We start from the raw sequence: 21,774 nt of genomic DNA on the forward strand, positions 1-21,774 counted from the left end.
TATTCCCGCATCAAGGCTGAATGCGCGTTTTGACTGCAGCTATTAATTATGTCCTGATTTTCGTGACTAAAAACAAAAAGAAAGACTGAAAGGGATCCTAAAAAGTGTAATTTAGTCGGAATCATTTTGGATTTCATATAGTACCAGTAATAAGTTACAAACCTAATTTGAAAAACTTTTTACTGACGTCTTGAAGAGATTAAAGGCCGATTCGAAAAGAAAGGCAGATGAAAGTGCTTAACATTTTCTTAAAAATTATAGCAAACCGAATGAACAAAAATTATACCGGAGATTCAGGACCTAGTAGAAAGGAATGGCGAAAGGAAACAATTTTCACAGCAAGGTAAATGAATCTATTGTGCCCGAGATCGTAAAAGCAGAGGCGGAAAAAGCCCTCTACTTTTTTTCGCTACAAAGATAATTGCTCCAAATTGATCGAATAAGAATTCAATGTATGCTTGGAAGTAGACGCATGGAAATAATACAATTTTGATGTCAATCAATATGACCCTTTCAGGCTGTACTTTGACAAACCTGATACTGAAATAAGAGTAGTATTTTTTGATGATCTTACCAAAATGGAAGAAAATGGAAAGCATTTGTTAGGGGAACAAAACAAACAAGCTGTTTTTCTACTAGCTCGATCACATAACCAAATTAACAGCGGTAAATTGTTTCACAGGATGAAATAACAGATGAATCTTGAACAAATTATATGTAAACCGAACTAGCAAAGTATTCAACACATTTAATCAAAGTTGAAATGGAGATCAGATTGCAAATTGACATGCTTTCTTCCCGGCCAGTGATTTCCATCGACAGTTTGGTTAACTTATTTTAAAAACGAAGAAAATCCCATATAACTATAGCAATGGCAAGAATGCTCGGCTCTGCTCTTTAGATCATGATCTATTTAGTCAATTTCAGGAATGGTTTTCGAGATCCATTCACTTGCCTCAATTCCTTTTCCCCAACATTTCGCTTCCGCCAATAATTTATAGTTTCTATCAATGATCGCGAACAATTGGTCGTAGAGCCCATTAGACGGTACAAGTTAAGCACGTCAGAACTTTGTCACCTCTCATGTTTGTTAGAGAACTATGGTCAAAGTAGAAAATGTGAATTCTTTAACAATAAGTGTCTTTGCCATTGTTGACCAAGCGAGTGTCGAAGGTAAAATTTCCACATCCAGATTGAATGCGCTTTTTGACTACAGCTATCAAGTTTGTCCTGATATTATTAACTAGGATTAAAAACAAAGACTAAAAAAGGATCCTGAAAAGTATAATTGAATCGAAACCATTACCGATTTCAAATAACACCAATAATCAAATTTTTTAGTGACTTCTTGATGACATTCGAGACCGATTCGAAAATAACGTCAGGAGAAAACGCTTAACCATTTTTTTCTCATTATAGAAAAAAAACAAATGAATAAAGTTTATACCGGAGAATCGGGACCTATTAGAAAGAAAAGGCAAAAGGAACCATTTTTTCACAGCAAGGAAATGAATCAAATGTGCCCGGGAACGTGAAAGGAAAGGAAGAAGAAACCGCTCAACAATTTTTCCGCAGCATGGTTGAACCAAATTGATTGAAAAAGAATTCAATATATGCTGAAAAATAAGATAGAGATATTAGACAACTTGTATATCAATCAGTATGAATCGTTGAGGCTGTTTTTGACAAACCTGATACTGGAATAAGAGTGCGATGTTGTTGACGATCTTTTTTTAATGGTAGAATTGAAATACATGTGACATTTAACCAAAAAAAAAACAAGCTGTACTTCGACTAGCTTTATCACATAACCAAATTAACAGCGGTAAATTGTACTACAGGATGAAATAACCGATGGATCTTGAGGAAATTATTGGTAAAACGAACTAAAAAAGTTTTCAGCACATTAATTAATGAACTTGAAATGCAGTTTCAATCGCAAATTACCAAGCTGTCAGTGAATTCCGTCGACAGTTTGGTTTAAGTTGATGTAAATACAAAGACAATCCCATATAACTATAGCAACAGCAAGGATGCTCGGCTCTCCTCTTTAGATCACGATCTATTCGAAAGAAAGCGGTGAACATTTTTTTTCAAATGATAGGCAAACCAAATGAATAATTTTTATACCTGAGATTCAGGACCTATTAGAAAGAGAGGGCGAAAGAAACAAGTTTTTTTTCACAGCAGTGCAAATGTATCAATTTCGACCGAGAACGTGAAAAGAAAGGCAGAAAACAGCGCTCTACATTGTTTTCGCAGCATAGATAAACCAAGTTTATCGATTAAAGAATTCAATATATGCCTGGAAATGAGATAATAGAGAAATTTGTATGTCAATTAATATGAATTGTTCAGACTGTACTTTGACGAACGTGATACTGAAATATAGTACAATTTTTTTGACGATCTTAACTTAATGGTTGAAATGAAATACATGTGACAATAAACAAAAACAACAATCTGTTCTTCGAATAGCCTGATGACCGCCAAATTAACAGCGGCAAATTGTTTTAGAGAATGAAATAACAGATGAATCTTGAAGAATTTCGTGAAAGGAAATGCAAAAAAAGCACTCAAACAATTTTTTTCGCAGCATAGATAAACCGAATCGAGTGAAAAATAATTCAATAGATGCTGGGAAGTAAGATAATAACAGAGAAACTAGACAATTTGTATATCAATCAGGATTAATCATTCAGGCTGCACTTCGATAAACCTTATACTGGCATAATAGTAGGATATTTCAGTATTAGACGATCTTACCCTAATGATATAAAATGAGACACCTCTGCCAATAAACCGAAACAGACAAGCTGTACTTCGACTAGCTTGAACACAATCAAATTAACAGTGGTCAATCGTTTTACAGCATGAGTTAACAGATGAATCTTCAAGAAATTTTTTTTGTAAACCGAACTACCGAAGTATTCAGCACATTAATTAAAGAACCTGAAATGCACATCCCATCCGATCGCAAAATGACAAGCTTCCTTCTCGGCCAAGGAATTCAATCGACTGTTTGGTTAATTTAATATAAATACAAAGACAATCCCATATAACATAGCAACAACAGGGATGCTCGGCTCTGCTCTCTATATCCTGATCTAGTCAATCAATATTAGATGCCGTTTTGGTGATCCCATTCACTTTTTAGCCTTGGTAGATTACTGCTTTTGTACTTTCATTTTGTTTCTTCCATAAGATTCAATTTCAGCGAGTTGATTTGCTATACACATAGAGGACATCACTGGCCTCACTACCATTTCAGCATCTACCTTTCGCTTCCGTCAATAATCTATATAGTTTCCCCCAATGGGCGAGACCAATGGATCGTAGAGCCCATTATACTGTATAAGTTAAGCAGGTCATAACCTTATCACCTCTCATGTTTTTGAGAGAATTCTTGTCAAAGTAGAAAAGGTGAAATCTTTGACAATAAGTGTGTCTTTGTCAAATGTGTTTGACAAATGGAGCATTGAAGCTAATGTTTCGGCATCAAGGCTGAATGCGCGTTTTGACTACAGCTATTAAGTATGTCCTGGTATTTACTAAGAATAAAAAGAAAAACTGAAAAAGGATCCTGAAATGTATAATTAAATCGGAAACATTATCGATTTAAAATAATTTACATAATGACTTACAAACTTATTTTGAAAAACTGTAGTGGCTTCTTGACTTGATGAGATTAAAGTTCAATTCGAAAACAAAAGCAGAAGAAAGCGTTGAACAAATTTTTTTTACTTGATAGGCAAACCAATTGTATAAAATAATACCGGAGAATCAGGACCATTAGAAAGAAATGGCGTAAGAAACAATTTTCGCAGAGAGGCAAATGAATCCAATGTGCCCGAGAACCTGAATGGAAAGGTAGAAAAAAGCGCTTTACTTTTTTGCCGCATAGATAAACTAAATTTATTGAATATGAATTTAATATATATGCGGGGAAATAGGATTGAGAAGTTAGACAATTTGTTTATCAAACAATATGAATCATTCAGGCTGTACTTCAATAAGTCTGTTGCTGAAATAGTGGAATATTTTGACGATCTTATACTAATGATTGAAAATGAAAAACATGCGATAATAAACCGAAACAAAGAAGCTGTACTTGAACTAGCATATTTAAAGCTACCAAATTTTTCAGCACATTAATTAAAAAACTTGAAATGGAGATCCGATCGCTATACACATAGAGGGTATCTCTGGCCACTGTACCATTTCACCATCTACTTTTCGCTTTCGTCAATTTTCTTTATAGTTTCCGCCAATGGGTGCGACCAATGGAGCGTAGAGCCTATTATACAGTACATGTTAAGCAGGTCAGAACCTTAACACCTCACGTTTGTGAGAACTCTGGTCAAACTAGAAAAGGTGAAATCTTTGACAATAAGTTTGTCTTTGTCATTGCTGACAAAGCGAGTATTGAAGGTAAAATTTCGGCATGAAGGTTGAATGATCGTTTCGACTACAGCTATTAAGTATGTCCTGATGTTAAGGATTAAGAACAAAAAAAGAAAAAACTGAAAAAGGATCCTGAAAAGTATAATTGAATCGGAACCATTATCGATTTCAAGTAATTTAATTAAAGAATTGCAAACTTTTATTCAGAAAACTGTAGTGACGTCTTGACTTGAGGAGATTGAAATCCGATTCGAAAAGAAAAGCAGAAAGCGTTGAAAAAATTTTTTTTTGCTTGATAGGCAAACCAATTGTATAAAATTAATACCGGAGAATCAGTGCCATTAGAAAGAAATGGCGAAAGAAAACAATTTCACAGCAAGGCAAATGAATCCAATGTGCCCGAGAACCTGAAAGGAAAGGCCAAAAAAGCGCTCTACATTTTTTTGCAAAATAGATTAACCTAATTTATTGAATAGAAATTCAATGTTTGCTGGAAAATAATATAGAGAAATGAGACAATTTGTATATCTATCAATATGAATGGTTCAGGCTGTTTTGAGAAACCTTATACTGAAATAAGAGTACGATTTTTTTGACGATCTTACCTTAATGTTAGAAAATGAAATACATGTGACATTAAACCGAAACAAACGAGCTCTACTTCGACTAGCTTGATTACATAACAAATTAACAGTGGTCCACTTTTTTAAAAATTAAGTGAGGAAAATTGAAAGAATGAGTGAAAAAATTGATATCGGGAAAGAAGTCCGACGAAATTTCTTCAATTTGCTTCTCTGAAACACTATTGACAAAGATGCTTGCAATGCCGATAGTCATTGTTGAATAAATCAATGAACCCGATATTTATCAGGGAACTTCAAACCATTATGCTGCTCGATCGATGGAAAACACAAATTATAACAAGGCTGAATAAGGTGAACAACGAAAGCCGCGATAGAACTTACAAATTAACATTAAGTGTCCAGTAACTTTTTCGGCAAAAATGGCAATTTAATCCCTTGAAGTAACAATACGCCGACGCTTAGTAACAAAACATTAATACCTATATAATAACTCTTGACTAAATAGTGGACAAGAAAAGCTCGGTAGAATACTGGGATGGACTGAAAAACAGTTGGACTGTTGTTTTGTGTCTTCCGCAGGTTTCAATTTCAGCGAGCTGATTTGCTATACACATAGAGGATCTCACTTGCCTCGATTCCTTGTCACCATCTACATTTCGCTTCCGCCAGTTTTCTATATAGTTTCTGCCACTGATAGCGAACAATGGGTCGTAGAGCCAACTATACTGTACAAGTTGAGCAGGTCAAAACCTTCTCACCTCTCATGTTTATTGTGAGAGAACTCTGATCAAAGTGGAAAAGGATGAAATCTTTGACAATAAGTGTCTTTGTCATTGTTGTCAAAGCGAGTATCGAAGGTAAAAGTTCTGCATCAAGATTGAATGCTCGTTTTGACTACAGCTCTCAAGTATGTCCTGATATTCGTGACTAGGAAATAAAAGAAAGACTGAAATGTAAAGTTGAGCTGGAATCCTTATCGATTTCAAATAACACCAATAATGAATTACAAATTTGATTTTAAAAATTTTTTAGTGAATTCTTGATGAGATTGAAGACCGATTGGGAAGGAACGGCAGAAGAATGCGCTGAACTTTTTTTTCATATGATAGACAAAACAGATGAATAAAATTTATACCGGAAATTCGGGACCTATTATAAAGAAATGGCGAATGGATTCATTTTTTTTCAAATTAAGGCAAATGAATCAAATGTGCCCAAAAACGTGAAAGGAAAAGCGGAAAAAAGAGCTGAACAATATTTTTTCGCAGCATAGATAAGTCGAATTGATGGAATAAGAATTTAATAGATGCTGGGAATTAAGATAATAACAGAGAAACTCGATAATTAGTATATCAATCAGTATGATTCTTTCAGGCTGTACTTCGATAAACCTTATACTGACATAATAGTAGGATATTTCAGTATTAGACGATATTACCCTAATAATAGAAAATGAAAAACATGTGACAATAAACCGAAACATACAAGCTTTTCTTTGACTAGCTTGAACACCCAATCAAATTAACAGTGGTCAATTGTTTTACAGGATGAATTAACAGATGAATCTTGAATAAATTATTTGTAAACGGAACCACCAGACTATTCAGCTCATTAATTAAAGAGTTTGAAATGCAGAAGCGATCGAAATTTGACCAAGCTTTCCTCCCAGGCAGTGAATTCCATCGAAAGTTTGGTAAACTTAATGTAAATACGAAGACAATCCCATATAACTATAGCAACAGCAAGGATTCTCGGCTCTGCTCTATAGATAATGATCTTTTCAATCAATTTCAGAAGAGATTTTGGAGATCCCATTCACTTATTTGAGCATTGGTAAAATACTGCATTTGTACTGTTGTTTTGTTTCTTCCTCAAGTTTCAATTTCAGCGAGCTGATTTGCTATACACATAGAGGGTATCTCTGGCCTCTGTACCATTTCACCATCCACTTTTCGCTTTCGTCAATTTTCTTTATAGTTTCCGCCAATGGGTGCGACCAATGGATCGTAGGATACCATTACACTGTACAGATTAAGCAGTTCAGAACCTTTTGATCTCTCAAGTTAATTAGGAGAGAACTCTGATCAAAGCAGAAAAGGATGAAATCTTTGACAATAAGTGTGTCTTTTTCATTGTTGACAAAGCGAGTATCGATGGTAAAATTTCCGCATCAAGGTTGAATGCGCGTTTTGACTACAGCTATTAATTATGTCCTGATATTAGGGATTAGGAACAAAAAGAAAGACTCAAAAAGGATCCTGAGAAGTATAATTGAATCGCAATCTTTATCGACTTCAAATAATACCAATGATGAACTATCAACTTAATTTGTACAACTGTGTAGTGACTTCTTGAAGAGGTTGGAGACCGATTCAAAGAAAGGCAGAAGAAAACGCTGAACAATTGTTTTCACATGATAGGCAAACCAAATGAATAAAAATTATACCCGAGAATCAGGACCTATTAGAAAGAAACGGCAAAAGGAAACGTTTTTTTTTCACAGAAATGCAAATGAATCAAATTTGACCGAGAACGTGAAAGGCAGAAAACAGCGCTCTACATTGTTTTCGCAGCATAGATAAACCAAGTTTATCGATTAAAGAATTCAATATATGCCTGGAAATAAGATAATAGAGAAATTTGTATATCAATTAATATGAATCGTTCAGACTGTACTTTGACGAACGTGATACTGAAATATTGTAAAATTTTTTTGGACGATCTTACCTTAATGGTTGAAATGAAATGTGACAATAAACAAAAACAACAATATTTTTTTCGAATAGCCTGATCACCGCCAAATTATCAGCGGCAAATTGTTTTAGAGAATGAAATAACAGATGAATCTTGAAGAATTTCTTTGTAAACCTAACTACCAGTTGTAAACCGAAGTTTTCAGCATATTAATTAAAGAACCGGAATTGGCTCTGCTCTTTAGCTCTTGATTTATCAAATCAATTTTGAGATCGCATTCAATTTTTGAGCCTCGTTAGAATACTGCATTTGTACTGTTGTTTTGTTCCTTCCACAAGTTTCAATTCCATCGAGTTGATTTGCTATACACATAGAGGGTATCTCTGGCCTCTGTACCATTTCACCATCCACTTTCCGCTTCCGTCAATAATCTTTATAGTTTTCGCCAATGGGTGCGGCCAATGGATCGTAGAGCCTATTATACAGTAAGCAGGTCAGAACCTTACCACCTCATGTTTGCCAGAGAACTGGTCAAACTAGAAAAGGTGAAATCTTTGTCAATAAGTGTGTCTTTGTCATTGTTGACAAAGCGAGTTTTGAAGGTAAAATTTCGGCATGAAGGTTGAATGCGCGTTTTGACTACCGCTATTAAGTACTTTCTGATGTTATTTACTAAGAATAAAAAGAAAAACTGAAAAAGGATCCTGAAAAGTTTAATTAATAGCCGCCCTCATCTTCTCAGCCGGCTATTATAGCGCTCCTTTTTTTTTACTTCGTCGAACAAAAAAATGTTTCGCTTTACCTCATTTTGCCGCTTTTTCAATATTTTGCGTGAAATCTTTTTGACTTCTCTAGGCTAGTTTCTCTCTTCTCTCATTCTGCTAAAAGTGATTTTGAACATCTGTTGCTCAGCAAAGCAGTTCAAAATGAACAGAGTCAGAAATAGAAACGGGATAAACCCATAAAGCCCAATTTTAGATGGCCGCTATTTGAACGTCGTTCCTATAAGTATTAGTTACCTCTCTCTAATGCTTATTGGTATTGATATTAGCCCCTGTAGCCTCTCTAAGAAACAGAAGTATGTTCAACTACCAAATGTCATCAAAATAAATCGGACTTAAAAAATGTTTTTGTACAAAAATTTTGAAATATCATGCTTATTGGAATCAACGGCGGCTATTTTCCGGCAATCTGCCGTGTATGTTTGAATCGGGAACGTTATCGATTTCAAATAATTTAAATATTGAATTACAAACTTATTTTAAAAAACTGTAGTGACTTTTTGACTTGAGATTGAAGTCCGATTCGAAAAGAAAAGCAGAAGAAAGCGTTGAAAATTTTCTTTACTTGATAGGCAAACCAATTGTATAAAATTAATACCGGAGAATCAGTGCCATTAGAAAGAAATGGCGAAAGAAAACAATTTCACAGCAAGGCAAATGAATCCAATGTGCCCGAGAACCTGTAAGGAAAGGCGAAAAAAGTTGCTCTACTTTTTTTGCCGCATAGATAAGCCAAATTTAACGTTTATTGAATAGGAGTTCAATATATGCGGGGAAATAGGATAGAGAAATTAGACAAATTGTATATCAAACAATATGAATCATTCTGGCTGCACTTCGATAAGTCTGATGCTAAAATAATAGTAGGATATTTTGACGATCTTACCCTAATGATTGAAAATGAAAAACATGCGATAATAAACCGAAACAAAGAAGCTGTACTTCAACTAGCTTGATCACATAACCAAATTAACAGCGGAAATTTGTTTTAAAGGATGAAGTAACCGATAAATCTTGAAGAAATTGTTTGTAAACCGAACTACCAAAGTTTGCAGCACATTGGTTAAAAAACTTGAAATGCAAATCCAATCGGAAATTGACAAGCTTCCAAATGAATAATATTTATACCTGAGAATCCGGGACCTATTAGAAAGAAAGGGCGAAAAGAAACAAGTGTTTTCACAGCAGGGCAAATGAATCAAATGTGACCAAGAACGTGAAAGGGAAGGCAGAAAAAAGAGCTCAATATTTTTTCGCAGCATAGATTAACCAAATTGAGTGAATAACTATTCAATAGATGCTGGCCAGTAAGATAATAACGGAGAAACTAGACAATAAGTATATCAATCAGTATGAATCATTCAGGCTGTACTTCGATAAACCTTATACTGACATAATAGTAAGATATTTCAGTATTAGACAATCTTACCCTAATAATAGAAAATGAAAAACATGTGACAATAAACCGAAACATACAAGCTTTTCTTTGACTAGCTTGAACACCCAATCAAATTAACAGTGGTCAACTATTTTACAGGCTGAATTAACAGATGAATCTTGAATAAATTGTTTGTAAACGGTACTACCAAACTATTCAGCTCATTAATTAAAGAGTTTGAAATGAAGAAGCGATCGCAGTTTGATAAGCTTCCCTCCCAGCCAGTGAATTCCATCGAAAGTTCGGTTAACTTAATGTAAATGCGAAGACAATCCCATATAACTATAGCAACAGCAAGGATGCTTGGCTCTGCTCTATAGATAATGATCTAATCAATCAATTTCAGAAGCGATTTTGGTGATCCCATTCTTTTATGAGCCTTGTAGAATACTGCATTTGTACTTTTGTTTTTGTTCCTTCCACAAGTTTCAATTTCAGCGAGTTGATTTGCTATACACATAGAGATTATCTCTGGCATCTGTACCATTTCACCATCTACTTTTCGCTTCCGTCAATATTCTTTATAATTTCCGCCAATGGGTGCGACCAATGGTCGTAGAGCCTATTATACAGTACATGTTAAGCAGGTCAGAACCTTACCACCTCACGTTTGTGAGAACTCTGGTCAAACTAGAAAAGGTGAAATATTTGCCAACAAATGTGTCTTTGTCATTGTTGACAAAGCGAGTATTGAAGGTAAAATTTCGGCATGAAGGTTGAATGCTCGTTTCGACTACAGATATTAAGTATGTCCTGATGTTAGGGATTAAGAACAAAAAGAAAAAACTGAAAAAGGAGCCTGAAAAGTATAATTGAATCGGAACCATTATCGATTTCAAGTAATTTAATTAAAGAATTGCAAACTTTTATTTAGAAAACTGTAGTGACGTCTTGACTTGAGGAGAATGAAATCCGATTCGATAAGAAAAGCAAAAGAAAGCGTTGGACAATTTTTTTTCACTTGATAGGCAAACCAATTGTATAAAATTAATACCGGAGAATCAGTGCCATTAGAAAGAAATGGCGAAAGAAAACAATTTGACAGCAAGTCAAATGAATCCAATGTGCACGAGAACCTGAAAGGAAAGGCAAAAAAAGCGCCCTACATTTTTTTTGCAAAATAGATTAACCAAATTTATTGAATAGGAATTCAATGTTTGCTGGAAAATAAGATAGAGAAATTAGACAATTTGTATATCAATCAATATGAATGGTTCAGGCTGTGTTTTGAGAAACCTTATACTGAAATAAGAGTACGATTTTTTTGACGATCTTACCTTAATGTTAGAAAATGAAATACATGTGACATTAAACCGAAACAAACGAGCTCTACTTCGACTAGCTTGATTCCATAACCAAATTAACAGTGGTCCACTTTTTTAAAAATTAAGTGAGGAAAATTGAGAGAATGAGTGAAAAAATTGATATCGGGAAAGAAGTCCGACGAAATTTCTTGAATTTGCTTCTCTGAAACACTATTGACAAAGATGCTTGCAATGCCGATAGTCATTGTTGAATAAATCAACGAACCCGATATTTGATAAAGATGCTTGCAATGCCGATAGTCATTGTTGAATTAATCAATGAACCCGATATTTATCAGGGAACTTCAAACCATTATGCTGCTCGATCGATGGAAAACCCAAAGCTTAACAAAGCTGAACAAGGCGAACAACAAAAGCCGCGATAGAGCTTACAAATTAACATTAAAAGTATCCAGTAACTTTTTCGACAAAAATGACAATGTATTCCCTTGAAGTAACAATAAGCCGACGCTTAGTAACAAAACATTAATACCTATATAATAACTCTTGACTAAATAGTGAACAAGAAAAGCTATTGAGAAAAACCTAATTTCAAAAAAAATAGAGGAAACGCATAAAAAATAAAAAGGGTCAAAATTTGATTAATTTCATCCATTTTCAATAAACAGAACTAAAAATAAAAATCCATCGAATATAAAAACAATTTAAGGCCTTTAAACAACTAAATTCAACAAAAAAAACTGCACGGACGGCATGAAAAAAAATTTGCAGAAACTTGCTAAAGAAAATCGTCCAACAGGGCAAAATTTCAAAAAATAGCTCAAAATTGCATCTAATAGTTCCCAAATGTACTATTTGGGCTCAGATAATTGAAACGAACGTCTTTGGCTGAAAAAAATTAAAACTAAAAAATACTGCTTCGAAAAAGCCGCACGTGATCAAAAAATTTCGCTCGCATAGCGCAAAGTTCCTTTTACTCCTACTTTCTCTCTCTCTCTCTCTCTCTCTCTCTCTCTCTCTCTCTCTCTCTCTCTCTCTCAATAATGCATGGACGAAAACCACTCGAAATTCTCTCTGTGCTTTCGACGTTTGCTCAGCAGATCGACTTAATCACTTATTTCACATGTGTCATTTACTTCCTCTAAATCACATCCTCTAAATATCTAAGTCACCGATTTAAAAAAAAAGATTGACATTACTCATCTTCGAGTTGTAAAAATACAGCGCTGCAGTACATTTAGAAGCGCTACAATAACCGGCTGCATGGCTGACGCGGCTATTAATAAATTAAAGCTAGATTCAGTCCGTTTTTCAAATTTGTCCGATTCTCAGTTGATTCTTTTTCATTCACCAACTCGCTTCCGTTACAAAAATTCTAGGGCACGCAACTATATTATATGGCAACTAAATTCGCGACTCTAGCGGTTATGTTGAGTGCTATGTTAAATTATTAAGTGCGCATAATTTCTTATCGGCTGTGTTTAGAGCGTATGAGCTGGATGACATGGATCCGTCCATTGCGTACAATTACGCGCTTTGCTTGGCCAAGGCACGAAAAATCTCAGAGGCTTGTCGATTGATTCGTGACTACGAAGTAAGTTCACCTTTTGCAAGTCTGTCTGAATCAGCCCATTACATTTAACCTCATTACCTAATTCTATTACATCACATTGCATTTCAGGATTTCACTCCAGCTCAGGAACTGAACATTTTGCTACTTACTTCAATGAAGCAGTACAGAGATGCATTGGAGCTGCTGAACTCTTATCTGAAAAGCAATCCTGAGAATCTGACGTTAGTTTCCTGCTTCATTATGGTTTTATAACCTTTTCGAGGCCCAAATCCATCTTAATTAGATCAGTTCGGAAAGGGAATTACTTTGACTGCCTTATTACTTTGTCATCTTCATCGTCATCGGCTGTTGTTTGCAATGGCTTCTTTGACACCACATCAGTGCAGTACATCCGTCCATGTTCTGAAATTCGGAAAATTATTTCGCTCCCATTTGTTTTTCGTTTTATTCTGGTTTCCAGATAGATGAATATCGCCGCCACCTCAATGGTGAGCTTGGTACGATATGGTATAAAAACGAGAATTGAAAACCAGCTCGTTAGTGAGCAAGGAAAGATACACTTGATGCGCATTCTAAGTAGCTTTGATTCATTAATAGCCGCACAGCGATAGCTGGGGCTATTATTGGCCTTCTCCTGGTTTTTGTTTATTATAGCTGCGAAGCTGTAAGCTGAGCGGAGCCATAATGCGGTGCTCTTGGTTTTTACGACTCGAAGAGGAGTATTGGAGAAGTCCTTTTTTTAATCAATTTTATTGGAGTGATTTTTGAAGCGGGAAATGAAACGCGTGAAAAAATTTGGGAGTGATTTTGGCGCTGAACAAAAGTGAAGAGCGGAGTGAAAAGAGAGTGGTTTTTTTTCATACCGCTGTTTTTGAGAGAGCGAGAAATTGATGTGTGAAAAAATTTTCTCTAAGCGAGCGAAATTTTTTTGTTCACGTGCGGCATTTTAAAGCAGTTTTTTTTCATTTATTATAGCTGCGAAGCTGTAAGCTGAGCGTAGCTATATTGCGGTGCTCTTGTTTTTTTTTCGTCGTCTGACGCTCTTTTTACGTTTTACATTTGTTCACACAGCAAAGCTGAAAAAGTCAAATTTTCTGAATGACTTCTTCCTCTCACTAACGGCATTTGCGCGCGTGACGTCATTTCTCACTCGCTTTAGCTAAAGTTTTTGGGTTATTTGCGTGATTAGATTTTGATCATACGTGACTTACCTCTCTCAATAAAATGACTTTTGCTCTTTAAAACTTAAATTTAATTCGAATTTGTGTAAGGTCAAAGGAACTCATATGTGCAGTAAAGGTCCCTAATAAGAGGCTTCTGTGGAATGAATTTTAACAAGCTTTATTAAGTTATCGCTGAATGTTTTTTAGCCTAGTTTTTTGAGCGGCATCGATTTTTTTTCAATTTAGATCTGTATCTGTTTCTATCTCTATTATATGGCACGCAGGTCTATTCTTTCGCAGCTATTCCGGCAATCTGCCGGCTATGTTTTTGGTTAAGAGGTTTGGTTATAATTTTGTTTTAATTTTGGGCTGGTTTTGGTAGTGGTTTGAAGGTTTCTGGAAAGTAATATACATGTTATGATAATTCGGAGGTTTTTAATGTATTTTGCTGATTTGCGGGCTATATTTTGCGTTTTTTTGACAATTATTTTGTGTTATTGGCTCAAATGGGTATTGAAGAAACTCTTCTAATTGAGAAATTTTATGATAACAATTAGTTACAGTTTTGTGGGTAAGAATCATTTTTTTGTTGAGAAATTTGACAAAAAATTGGCGAAAATTGGAACTATTTTTCTTAATTTTATGCAGTTCGTTTTTTTTCTGTTTTTAGCTAAGTTTGTTTGCTTATTATGACTTGCATATTGTTTTGCGAGCATCTGGATACCCTATTGGCTGAAGGGAATTTTTCTTTGGATTTATATGTTTTTGAAATATTAAAAATTTTAGTTACTTTTTCTGTTTTTCAGTGAAAGTTGTTTTTAAGAGCTTTTTTCATAATTTTAGCCTTAGGTATTTTTTCAAAATTCAAATGAGTGGTTTTTGTAAGTACTAGTTATTTTGGCAGAGATAGTTTTTTTCGGGATCTCACTTTATAACAAAATTTGATCAGATTTTTTATCATATTTTAACAGATTCGATTTTATTGTTTTTGCTTTTTGTTTCATGACTTTGTTTCAAGATAATCATAAATTAGTGAAGGCACGTTATGTTTGATGAGTAGTTAGATGGCGTTTAAATGGATTTTCACTTCGAGTCGTTTCCGGAATTCTTCCGGCTATGTTTTTGTTTTCTCTGACGCTCTTTTTGGTTTCATCTCTTTTTGGTGACATCAAAGCTGAAAAGGTCAAATTTTCTGAATGACTTCTTCCTCTCACTAACAGCGCTTGCGCGCGTGACGTCATTTTTCAATCTCTCTAGAAAAAGTGTTAAAAGCATTTGCGTGGTTAGATTTTGATCAGACGTGACTTACCTCACTCAATAAAATGACTTTTGCACTTTAAAACTTAAGTTTAATTTGAATTAGGTTAAGGTCAAAGGAACTCATATGTGCAGTAAAGGTCCCTAATAAAGGGCTTCAGTGGAGTGAATTTCAACAAGCTTTATTTATTTATCGCTGAATGTTTTTTTACATAGTTTTTTGAGCGGCGTCGATTTTTTTTTCAATTTAGATCTGTATCTGTTTCTATCTGTATTATACGGCACGCAAGTCTATTCTTTCGCAGCTCTTCCGGCAATCTGCCGGCTATGACTTTGTATTGGTCTTCTTAAGGTTTTACCGGAAGTACTTTTCGTTCAGGCGCTGTTTTGACCTAAAAGCGAAAGTAAGTGAAATTGCGGCGTGAACTAGTTTTTTCTGAGCGAGAGAAGTTTTTTGATCATGGGCTGCGTTTAATGAATGATTTTTTGACTTTGAAAAGTATTTTTTGACTGAATGGCGGATATAGATAACCGTTTTTAGCCGTTTTTTCCGTCTAAGTGGCCCATTTTTTTGCTGGTAAATTATTTTTTGTAGAAATAGTTTTATATTCGATGCTATATTGAAATGTAAACCTCGGAAATTGATACCACATTGTTTTGCAGAACCTGAAAATGCGTTTCAAATTCAAATTTTGCACATTTTTCTAATTTTTTGTTAATTTTTGACTTTTTGCTATTTTCTTCATTTTTGGATTTCTCAAGTCGTGGATGACTCGTTGTCTTTTCTCTGTCTCGAATGCTAAACAACGAAGTGTATTCGTTTTTCTTGATTTTTTTTAATTTAATTTTTAACTTTCAAAAATTAATCTTTTTATTACGGTGCTCCTTATATTGTGTCCATATTCTTCATTTTTGGATTTCTCAAGTCGTGGATGACTCGTTGTCTTTTCTCTGTCTCGAATGCTAAACAACGAAGTGTATTCGTTTTTCTTGATTTTTTTCAATTTAATTTTTAACTTTCAAAAATTAATCTTTTTATTACGGTGCTCCTTATATTGTGTCCATATTCTTTACATTCTAGTTTGTATCATCCTAGCCTTGTACGGGCACATGCATTTATATGCGTTATGTTGGTTTTTTTAAGTTGTTAAAAGATTGAAAGATTTCAGCGTTTTCTTAGATTTTCGTCATTTCTTTGGTTTGTAATTGGTTTCATTCAACATAAGGCAGTACCGAGAGTTTGCTAGAAACCATTTTCTGACATTTCACTTAATACTATTTATTGCATTTTTTTCCGGCCTTGCTTTTGTTTTTAAACAATTTTTTGACTTTGAATTTTGTTCTATTGCTTATGTCTTTTCTATGGTTATTTAGTTTTTTCTGAGCGAGAGAAGTTTTTTGATCATGGGCTGCGTTTAATGAATGATTTTTTGACATTGAAAAGTATTTTTTGACTGAATGGCGGATATAGATAACCGTTTTTAGCCGTTTTTTCCGTCTAAGTGGCCCATTTTTTTGCTGGTAAATTATTTTTTGTAGAAATATTTTTATATTCGATGCTATATTGAAATGTAAACCTCGGAAATTGATACCACATTGTTTTGCAGAACCTGAAAATGCGTTTCAAATTCAAATTTTGCACATTTTTCTAATTTTTTGTTAATTTTTGACTTTTTGCTATTTTCTTCATTTTTGGATTTCTCAAGTCGTGGATGACTCGTTGTCTTTTCTCTGTCTCGAATGCTAAACAACGAAGTGTATTCGTTTTTCTTGATTTTTTCAATTTAATTTTTAACTTTCAAAAATTAATCTTTTTATTACGGTGCTCCTTATATTGTGTCCATATTCTTTACATTCTAGTTTGTATCATCCTAGCCTTGTACGGGCACATGCATTTATATGCGTTATGTTGGTTTTTTTTAAGTTGTTAAAAGATTGAAAGATTTCAGCGTTTTCTTAGATTTTCGTCATTTCTTTGGTTTGTAATTGGTTTCATTCAACATAAGGCAGTACCGAGAGTTTGCTAGAAACCATTTTCTGACATTTCACTTAATACTATTTATTGCATTTTTTTCCGGCCTTGCTTTTGTTTTTAAACAATTTTTTGCCTTTGAATTTTGTTCTGTCGCTTATGTCTTTTCTATGGTTATTTAATTTTTGAATTGGTTTGAAATCATGTTGTCTAGCAGATATACAACAAGGCAGAAGTATGTGTTGTTTTTGTCCTAATTGCAGTGATTAGATATCTAATTTTAGTGGTTTTCTGATTCTTAAATTTGAGCATTCTTTTTGAAAATTTGAACTTGGTGTCTAAGATTATTATTGGCCGTTTGCTTTCGCGTTTTTTTTTGAGATTAGAATTATGAATTATCTGAGGGCAACTGATAGTCCTGTCAGCTTTTTCACCCTATGAGTATTTTGGCCATCCTAATTATTTCCGACTTTTAACGTTACCAAACGCTTTCAATTATATAACATTTTGCTGCATTTTGTCTTTTGGTGACAGTGGTTTAAAGAAATTGCGATCTTTCAGAAATTGCGAATTAGTTTTTTTTTTTATCTTTTTCACATTGTATGTATTCTCCACATTTTTCTTTCTAGCATTTTCCTAAAGCGACAACAGATGTTTATAGCTAATGCGACAAAGTTTATTTAGTAAACAATTGATTACTGTTTTTATATTGTAAAATAGTGTTTCGATTGAGAGAACTCGGACGCTCTTTTTTCGTTTTACGTTTGTTCACACCGCAATGCTGAAATTTTGATAATGATTTCTTACACTCAATAAATGCATTTGCGCGCGTGACGTCAATGCTCACTCTCTCTAGTAAACATTTTTCAGTCAGTTTTGGGATTAGGTTTTGATCATACGTGACTTAATTCACTCAATAAAATGACTTTGCACTTCAAAGCTCATGTTTAACTTCAACTAGTTTAGGATCGAAGGAACTGATTACAGTAAAGGCCCATAATCAGAAGGTTTTACCGGAGTGAACTTAAACACGCCAATTAATTTGTCACTAAATGTTTTACAATTTTTATGAGCGTTGTCGATAACTTTTTCTACTTATATTTCTCTTTGTTGCAATCTGTTATATATGGCACGCTAGTCTATTCCGGAAATCTGCCTGTTAAGTTTTTAAGATATGTTCATGTTTTTTTCAGCTATTTCACGTCAGTGAGAAGTCATATTAGAGTGGTGACGTTGAATCAGTAAAGGGAGCGAATGAGGGAGAATGTTTGAAGCGTGAATTTTCAAGTACGTTTAAAGTGGATTGAGAAGTTGGTATTTGAACAAATTTGAGGTTTTTGAAAGCGGTATTTGGGCGGCAATTTAGTTGCTGTTTTTAGTTTTAACTTAGTGCTGTTTTAAGTTTGTAGCAATTGTATTAGTCCTTTTGATCTTTCTTAATGCGACTTTTCGCTTGAACGATTTTTCGTCTCAAACATTTGACTTTTTGTTCTCAGAAACGTGAACTGGTAGCGCCCCGAGTTAACTGGTAGCGCCCAGAGGGAAGACCCCCGGCCCCGATGCGCTACCCCGTTGCACTTCAGCTCACGCCCCTTTAATTAAGCTAACGCTAGCTAAAGTCAACTGCTCGCCGGGTGTTTGAGAGCAATTGGACCGACGTTAGTCGGCTACGTTCATAAAATTGCCTCCTTTTGCCTCATTGATTTTTGCCTCTGTTCTAATAATATCATAGTATCACTAATGGCAGTATCATTGTTTCCTAAGGAGGCATAATCGAACCTAATTAAATGTTATGGCTAGTCGTTTTCAAGATTTTGACACTATTTGTTCTCAAAGTAATGTAATGAGTTTTGAGTTTTTGATTGTTTGTTTGTATTGGGGACAGGTCCCATAGGTTTTTAAATTGAATTATGGATGTTTTAGCTCGCAAATAATTCTTTCCATTACTTTAACTTTCAATTTTTACAAGAAATTTCAACAAATTTTGAGGTTTCAAGAGTTTCTATTGCTCAATCTCTTGGCTTATCTCTTAGTCTCCTTAATAACAAGTCAAGTCGATAGCTAATCGTGCCTAAAGTAGTTGAATGAATGGTTGAAAGAAAGAGGAAGTAGAGCGGAAAAGCAAGTGGTTTTGCTCGTGTTTTTTTTTTTCATTCTAATTTTAAAGAAGAGTGAGAAAACTTTGAACAAAAAGCGCTTTCTCGCTAATGGTGTTTTTTGTTCACACGCGGCATTTTTGCTGCCAGTTTTACTGTTTTTCGATTTTTTTGATAGAAATTTTTTTCAAACTGTTTTCATAATCCAGTCTTAGTCCTTTATAGGTGGTTTTTTTTGTTAAGTCAATGAAAATTCTTCGAACTGTAGTTCAGGACTTATCCTGCTATGTTTTTTTTTAATTCGTCGTACCTTTTGAGCACATTTTTTGTTTTGCATGAGTCACGACTTTTTTTGTTTTCCTTCTGTCTTACCTCACTCGCTGAATGGAATTTAAGCGATTGAAAGAACTTGCCTCATTATACGACGAACCTAATTAAATGTTATGGCTCGTCGTTTTCGAGAGTTTGACACTATTTGTTCTCAAAATAATGTAATGAGTTTTGAATTTATGTTTGTTTGTATTGAGGAGAGGTCGCATAGGTTTTTATGTTGAATTATAATTGTTTTAGCTCGCAACTAATTCTTTCCATTTCTTTAACTTTCAATTCTTACAAGAAACATAAACGAATTTTTGAGGTTTTACGAGTTTCTATCGCTCAATCTCTTGGCTTATCTCTTAGTCTCCTTAATAACAAGTCTCGATTGATATTGGTGCCTAAAGTAGTTGAAAGAGTGGTTTCAGGTTTACGCTAATCTTTTTTTTGACATATATGCTTTTAGTTTTCAAAAAAACAAAAAGTTTTAATTTTAGTTTTTCAGAAGTTTCACTTTTTGCGACGAGATTTTTGTGTTTTGTATTATATACTCATTGTAAGAGCCAATATTCAAGAAACGTTTTTATTTTTGGAGTTTCTTAAAACACTAAATCTTAGAAAGCAAGTTTTTTTGGATTTTTTTCTTTTTGCCTGTTGGGGTTTTGCCTTTGTCATGGGGTTTTGCCTGTTTTGATTTGATATTGCTGTCAAACTGTGAAATGTGGATTCGTTATTTAATTCAACTCTTTGGATTGTTTTTCAGGTCTTGTCCTGCTATATATTTTTGTTTCGTTGGGTACCCTTTCTTCGTTTTACAGTTGACTTGACGTCGAAGCTGAAAAGGTTAATTTTCTGATTGACCGCTTCCTCTCACTAACGGCATTTGTGCTCGTGACGTCGTTTTTCTCTTTCTAGCAAAATTTTGTTGTCATTTGCGTTACTAAATTTGATCATTAGTGACTAACCTCACTCAATAAAATGAGTTTTGAGCTTGGTTTCATTTGAGTCATTTTAAGATCACAGGAACTCAGATGCGTAGTAAAGTGCCTTAATAAAATGACTGTTGCGGAATGATTTTAAACATGCTTTTTAAATTGATCGATGAATGTTTTTTTTAGTTTTTCAGCGGCGTTGATTCCTTTTTCGATTTAGATCTATATCTGTTTCTATCTCTAATATAGATAATGTTTAAACTTTCGCAATATGTTTTTTAAACTGATAAGTTTTTAGTTTTGCCTCTTTAATGACAAACTGTATCTTTCTAATGAGTCAAAACTGAACTTGTTTTTTGTATTCATTTTAACAACCGCCGTCGTCAGCCCCTCAAAAGCGCTTATTTAAGCTTTCTCCTTTTTTTCACATTTCAAATGATTTGAATTGTATTGTGGCACTGTCTTTTTTCAAGATCTTCACACATTTTCATGGTTTTTTTAAGTCAAATTGGAGTGGTGATTTTGGTCAGATCATAAGAGGAAGTAGAGCGAAAAAGCAAGTGGTTTTGCGGCGTGCACTTTTTTCATTCTAATTTTAAAGTAGAGTGAGAAAACTTTGTATGAACAAAAAGCGCTTTCTCGATAATGGTGATTTTTGTTCACATGCGGCATTTTTGCTGCCAGTTTTACTGTTTTCGAATTTTTTGATAGAATTTTTTTTCAAACGGTTTTTCCAATCCAATCATAGTCCTTTATACGTCTAGTTTTTTTGTTTTGTCAATGAAAATTCTGCGAATTGTAGGTCAGGACTTATCCTGATATGTTTTTTTTTTAATTCGTTGTACCTTTTGAGCACATTTTTCGTTTCGCATGAGTCACGACTTTTTTTGTTTTCCTTCTGACTTACTTCACTCGCTGAATGGAATTTAGACGATTGAAAGGACTTACCTCGTTTGAATGCAATATAGAAGTAATTCGGCAAATTTACGCAAACCATTCACGGCCAAAAGCAAAATCAAAAGAAACTCACTCTATGTTTCAACTGACCGGGGTTTTTAACTTGGATCAGTTAGAAGTTGATGCAGCAGTTAGAGTATAGTGCTAACTGCCTTATTATTAAGCCTTTTGCCTGATATTTAAATTCATTCAGATGAAATTACGAAATTTAAATTCTGTTGACGGCAAAACCAAAAGAAATGGGATAATTGCCGGTCACTAATTGCTCTTGTAGAGAAGCAATTATTGTGAGCGCGTGTGTCTTAAATGCAAATGTTTCGCCTGACCGTTTTGACTTTTCGA

The 21,774-nt window shown here is 34.3% G+C and overlaps 1 protein-coding gene across 2 annotated transcripts in view; it reads left to right on the plus strand.

Moving 5' to 3' along the window:
* The window catches only part of LOC142341467 (tetratricopeptide repeat protein 7B-like), a 571,721-nt gene that overhangs the window by 528,553 nt on the left and 21,394 nt on the right, over positions 1 to 21,774 (plus strand). For both annotated transcript variants that reach the window (XM_075392426.1, XM_075392427.1), the window contains 2 exons: positions 12,653 to 12,761; positions 12,849 to 12,961. In XM_075392426.1, the coding sequence (XP_075248541.1) occupies positions 12,653 to 12,761; positions 12,849 to 12,961 (222 nt within the window). The remainder of the gene's footprint in view (positions 1 to 12,652; positions 12,762 to 12,848; positions 12,962 to 21,774) is intronic.

Source organism: Convolutriloba macropyga, chromosome 6 (assembly GCF_964194025.1).
Source record: "Convolutriloba macropyga chromosome 6, txConMacr16.3, whole genome shotgun sequence".
Lineage (NCBI taxonomy): Eukaryota > Metazoa > Xenacoelomorpha > Acoela > Convolutidae > Convolutriloba > Convolutriloba macropyga.